Source organism: Aythya fuligula, chromosome 5, assembly GCF_009819795.1.
Source record: "Aythya fuligula isolate bAytFul2 chromosome 5, bAytFul2.pri, whole genome shotgun sequence".
Classification (NCBI taxonomy): domain Eukaryota; kingdom Metazoa; phylum Chordata; class Aves; order Anseriformes; family Anatidae; genus Aythya; species Aythya fuligula.
The window spans coordinates 28,657,460-28,663,617 of NC_045563.1; the positions used below are offsets into that span (position 1 = coordinate 28,657,460).

Genomic DNA, 6,158 nt, shown 5'->3' on the forward strand with positions numbered 1-6,158 from the left:
CCACTTAACTAGTAAAACAGATTTTACGCAAACAGGCCCTACTGACTTCCACCAGCAGTTACCTCCTCCTGTCAGGCATTCCTGGAAGGTGTGCTTACAAGGCTTTCTTGGAATACAAAGCCCTAGGAAAAAATACTAATATTCAGATACAGCAAACTGACCTTACAGCTCAACAGTCTGCTTGGGAACATTTTCGTTTTTTTTCCTGCATAATTAGGGGGAAAAGCAAATGCGAAGACCAGGATACCACTTTCTTGAGCTCAGCACCAGTTTAGCATAAGAGCAGAAAGGGAGGCCAGTAGCGTAGGAGTTGGCTCTGCCACCAACGTGATGTCCTTCTAGTGTACCTCCAGCAGCCCAAGTGAGCAGCCGAGACCTCAAGGGCATCACAAGCAAGCACTGTGCCTGAAAAATGGGGCTCACGAACAAGGCGGTTTACAAACCCACAAGGGGTATGCAGATAGATGCATCGCTTTGCACGAGCTGTACAGCGCACTGGACCTGATGATGGGCCAGAATTTCAGGGCACTGTTCTGATCAGCCAGTATCACAATATGCAATAGTCACTGTTATATGATTAGCAGAAAAAGGAGAGGAGCAGAGAAAATAAGTATCTATGCTTTACGATGAGATAGTGTCTGACCCCCTGCACTTACCAATTTTACATCCACATTTCCACCATACTCAGGCAAATCTTGGCTTGGCTGGCTGAAAACCTTTGCTGTATATGCTCGTACTGAGCACGCAGTCAAGAGAGATGCAACTCCTATCAATGGAGCAGCAGCGCCTTTTTCAAAAGCCATCCATAGAGGAATTTTGAAAAATAACACAAAACGCTCTTTTACTACTTCAACAGAAGTAAATCCAGCAAGTGAAATCACAGAACAGTCTTAATCCCTGACCTTCAAAAGGAAGCATGCTGTATTGTTTTAGATATACACTAACTGTTGGCTTCAAGTATTATTTACAGGATGCTCAAGTTGCTTATATAAACCGCCTAAAACTCTGCAGTTGAATGACAATCTTTTTCACGTGCTACTTACGCGCTCAAAAACCAAACAGAGGAACACAATTACTGAGTGAGCCTACAAAGACAGGACAGCAGGTGAGCTAAGCTCTGCAATAAATTTCCAGGTTCAGTCAAAGAAAGCAATGAGAACATAATAGAAACTTAAAAGATCACTATTAAAATAATCATGCTTTCATCTGGTTTATATTAAAGTGCCTCCCTCATAAAGAGAGCATTACTGTAAACTTCGAGCCCTTTTAAGCGCAAACATACTCAAATCACTCTTCAATAAACACTATCCCAAACACTTACTATACATGAAAGACAACAATTAAAATTCCTGATTTATTAGATACAACCACAAACACATAGAAAAGATTTAAAATCTAGTCCTTTCCCCTCTGGGAACATAGGGAAATGATTATATTTCACTTTCTCTGTACATCTTGTAAAGAAAACTCTGAGCGTGGTGAGACTGCTACCCGCGCACGCACGCTATCCAAACCCGAAGAGCAAGCAGCCGGCTATTTTAAGAAATGCCACATGCCTTTGGGGGCCTACACTTCCCACATTCCACCAGTTGTGAGGGCACAAAACCTGCATCTCTTTGTCATTGTTATCACGCCGCTTGGGACTCAGCAGCTTGGGTTTCCAAGTGCCAGCACATCACGTAGAAATAGGCGCTGCACGCTTTGTGCATTTGACTGCAGTTTGTTCCTGGTTACTTCTGCAGATACCCCTGCACTGCTGCCAGCCCCTTTCTCCTGGGGTGGAGACGCAGCTATAGGCCAGTTATAGGCCAGCTATACCACAGCCAGAACAGCACACTACAGAGGTAACTAATTTCAGCCACAGTTACATCAAAGAAGAGCATAAAAAGAATCACCACATAAAATCTACGCTGTAAGTCATTAATAAAACGTGCTTTTTCTTTTAAACATTGTCACAGACTTTACAAGTAACTATGTTTGCCAGCTACAAAACTTTACATTGCATACAACTGTTAACATTTTATATCGGCCCTTTACTAGCAAGAACAGCTGTCTAGCAATCCAGATTTGATCGGATGCTGATGTGATACTATTGCACACCAGGCTCCAAATCTGGCTTGCTAAAGCCATCATCTGGCTGCAGTACTTCCAAATGTTCCCACTCCTCTTTGATAACCCTGAGGTAAGCACTGTTACCATTGCTATGGAGCGAAGCCCGATTTTTATCACAGATTGCAAGGTTTTACTACTTTGTTGAAATTTAGCCTAAAGCACGCCTACTGGAGTCAGGCTCATTTTAATTTTTTGTCTTCTCTAATTCTGAACACCACGTTCACACACAGACACCTTCCAAGAGAACTCTACAGAAGTTACGTTACGCCAGCGCAGAGGTGCAGCACCGATAAGCCTTAGCAAATTGCTGAAAGAAAGTCATTTACAAGTTCTCTGAAAATCATTCAGTGCATGTATTTTCCTATTCAGTAATAGCTTGGTAGAAAAAGAGAAGCGAAACCTTGGATTTACTACATGAAGACAGAGCCTTTTCATTCAATAAGAAAGTAAAGGCAGTGGTTTACGAACAGGACAACCAGCAGGTTCAGATCACACAGTTGAAATGCATCCTGTCACACGTAATGGCTGACTGCTGTCCGAAATTTTCCTGATACAAGACCTGACAGAAGGCTACAAAGCAACGCCACTCCTTTGCAACTGCACGACCTTACATCATAGGCAGCCTACAAAATTTTGGATTTGGAAAGGAAATCCCGGATGCTTTCCATGTGCTTTTGTATGTTTTGTAGTATACGAAATATTGTAATTAACTCGAATATTAGTGAAAATTCCAAGATATTAATGAAAATTCCAAAACCTCTGCCCTTCTCAGACTGCAGTTAAGTCTTCTCAGACTGTAGTAAAATCCGCGTGCATCCATCATCTTTAGTTACCAGAAGCACATAAAACTCATTAAGTAGTATCTGCGGCCCAGAGCCCCCAGACAAAACTTTAATATTAATGATACTTCTGGTGCGACAGCTGTAGGCAGATGTTGGCAAAGCGCCACACAATAAGTACCACATCTCTCCTTGACATACCGGGGAAGAACCATTTCAATTCTACTTTCCTCATCCAGCCGAAAAAGCTCGGCGGAAGCAGCTAACATGCGACTCTGGGCTAGCTGGATGCTAGTGACCAAAAAAAAAAAAAAAAGAAAAAAAAAGAAAAGAAAAAAATAAAGAAAATGGGGAGAGAAAGGTGAACGCTTTTGGAAGGCGGGAGAGGCTGGAGGCTGCCTTCTTCGTGCGAGGCTGGAGGCGAGCGCAGCGCGGAGCCCCGCTGCTGTGCGAGGCGAGGCAGCGGCCCCGGTGCGGGGAGAGCCGGGGCCGGGCGGGCTCGGAGGGACAAAAAGCCCGGCTGGCAGCCGCCGCCGCGGATGCATGCACCTCCCAGCCCGCGCTCGGCGGCTCTCTCCCTATTTAAAGGCTGATGTGGTGTTTAAATGGAGAGGCGGTGACGTGGGGCTGGAAAGCACCTTCCCATCCTAGCAGAGTCTATATTAGAGAGCGGCAATAGCTCTATATAAACAGGGCAGCCACAGGGAGGAGGAACACAAGGAGCAGGCAGGCAGAAAGGCAGGGGGAAGCCATGATGGATCTGAGAGCCACAAACAAGGGGGCCGAGCCTGCAGCCGGGACGCCGGGTTTGTCTCCGCCAGCGTTTCGGGGCGGGGGTCGTGGCCGGGGGGCGGACAGCGGGGGAGAGGAGAGCGGCGCTGGGGGGGCTCGGTGGCCGCGCAGGTTGGTGTGACTGCTTATTGCGAACCTGTGTGAGCGCAAGCACAGCAGCAAGCCACCCACGAAGGTGCAGAAAGCACGAGAAGGGACACGGGGGGGAGCGGGGAGGGGAGGAGGGGAAGAGTTTGTCTTTGTAAAATAAATACTGCCTCGCTCGCTGCAGAAAAAGTTCCGGGCTCGCGCCCGGCCGAGCCGCGCCGACCCGCGGGGCTGGGAGAAGTGCTTTTCAACCATCGTCTCCTTCGGATAAAGCAACATAAAATGGCTCCAGCGGGGCGCGGGCCGGGGCCGCCGCCGCACCGACAGCGGCCGGGGGCTCCCAGCGGCGGCAGCGCTTCCTCCGCCGCTCGCCCCTTCCCCGGGCGGCTCCCTCCGGCGGCGGCGGCGCCCCCCGGCCCTTCCCTTCCCTTCCTGCCCTTCCCCTCCCCGCCGGACCCCGGCCTCGCCGCCGCCGCCGCCCCGCGCCCCCCTCGGCTCCCCCCAGGCTCCCCCCGGCCCCGCTCCCGCCGCCCCCGGGCTCCGCTCTCCGCCTCCCCGGCGCCGGGCGCCACAAGTTGGCTGCCCCGGGGGGCTGCCCGCTGCCACCCCCCTCCTCCTCCTCCTCCTCCTCCCGTCCCCGCCGCCCCCTTCCCGCCGCCGGGCCGGGGGCAGGGGAGGGGGCCGGGGGCAGGCAGCGCGGGGGTAGGGGCCCCCCTCGCCCCCCGGCCCGGTCCTTACCACGGGGTTTGTGTTAGTCGAGCTCGCCATGTCCCGAGCCCCCCGGGACGCCCCCAACCGCGGTGCGGGGGGGTAGGGGGGGGAAGTCGCCCCTAAAACAATAAACCCGCCCGGCTGCCGTGCCCCCCCCCCGGCCTCTCCCCCCCGCCTGCAGAGAGCCCCGCGGGCCTGGCCCGGCCTCGTTCGCCGGCCCCGGGGGCTGCAGCCGCCGCCGCCAGCCGCCCGCTCTGCCCGCCGCGCCCCTTTATATAGCGAGAGCCCCGCCGCTGCGCGAGCCGACAGGGCGAGAGGGGGCCGCGGGCGGGGGGTGGGGGGGGCCGGCCCGGCACCGCGAGAGCTGCGCGCGAGAGCGCCGCCGCGTCACGTGAGCCGCCCGCCCGCCCCGCCGCCGCCGCCGCCGCGCTGAGGCGGAAGTGGCCGCGCGCGCGCGCCCGGCTCTTGCCGAGGCGGAAATGGCGGCCGCAGGACCTCCCCGCCGTGCAGGAGTCGTCAGAGCCCTGCCAGTTGGCTCGACTTCCATTTTCCCCTCCTTACCGCCTTCCTTTTCCATTCCCTGTCCCCCTCTCTCCATGGCAACACGTGAGAGCTGTGTAATGCAGCAAAAATGCCCTCAGCCATGAGCATTGCTCCTGCAGTTAACTTTGCACTTCCGAACCCAGCTTGGACCTCCACCACTAATTCACATGTAAAAGCCCTGCTCGAGCATAAATGGGAAGCAGCACTCAATTCTGACTCACCAAACACACATTACATTGCTTCAGCACAAATACTGCACTACAGGCCAGCCCTGTCACACTGCCTTCAACCTCAAGTCCCACCTATCAGCTAGCCCAAGTAGCAAGTACAGAAACTTCTGTCTTCATATCCTTTGACAGGAGGGAATTTGTTCCCCTCCACTCCTTCAACATCCTTCAGTTCTGTGGTAACAAATACCTCCCTCTCCCTTCTGAAGGGCTGACTGTATAGGGACTTGACTAATTACAACAGACCGCCTGATAAATCCAGTTTATAGTGCGTACTGCTGGAGCTCTGGCAGAAAAGTTACATGGGAAAGAGTCCACAAAGTTTTACCATCCTCAGCTGTCAATTCCACATTTTTGCTGGAGATTTCCACTCTCATACCCCAACCAGCAGGACTGGTGAGGGTCTGCCATCTCAGCAGCCATAATTCACAGTCTGACTTCAGGTATATTGAATGAGCAGGGGGAATAAGGTGCTAGTATTACTTCACTCCTGATGTAGCAATAAGAAGGTAGCAATCTCTCAGAGTGTTTACAAATTCGGCCTGTAAATTGTCCAGCCTTCCATTTTCTACACTTTAAATAATTGCACAAACAGTCACATAAAACTCAAAGAAATTGGCAAGGGCACTCACAGGCAGAGTTCACAAACAGTTTTAGCTGCTGAAGCAACTGGCACACCACCAGGAATGAATCAGATTGCCATTCACACCCTTCCTCTTTTCAAGATGAAGCACTGGACAAATGCAGTTCCCTTCCCTGGATAGACCAGAAACCCCACTGGTTTCCAGAGTGGCTCGCTGTGTAATTCAAAAGTCAGCATGTGGACGTGAGCAGTAACAGCTCAGTGGGGTATTGAACTCCTTTCTGCAGTTCAGCAGACTGTCCCCCAGGAACATCGGGCCTGTGG

General features: G+C 52.1%; 1 protein-coding gene across 1 annotated transcript in view; it reads right to left on the minus strand.

The window, feature by feature from the left end:
• GTF2A1 (general transcription factor IIA subunit 1) overlaps positions 1–4,705 on the minus strand; it is a 28,113-nt gene extending 23,408 nt beyond the window's left edge. Inside the window, exon 1 of the mRNA XM_032188663.1 lies at positions 4,509–4,705. Coding sequence (XP_032044554.1) covers positions 4,509–4,538 — 30 coding nt within the window. The 5' untranslated portion in view covers positions 4,539–4,705. The remainder of the gene's footprint in view (positions 1–4,508) is intronic.
• Positions 4,706–6,158: the final 1,453 nt, after the last annotated feature.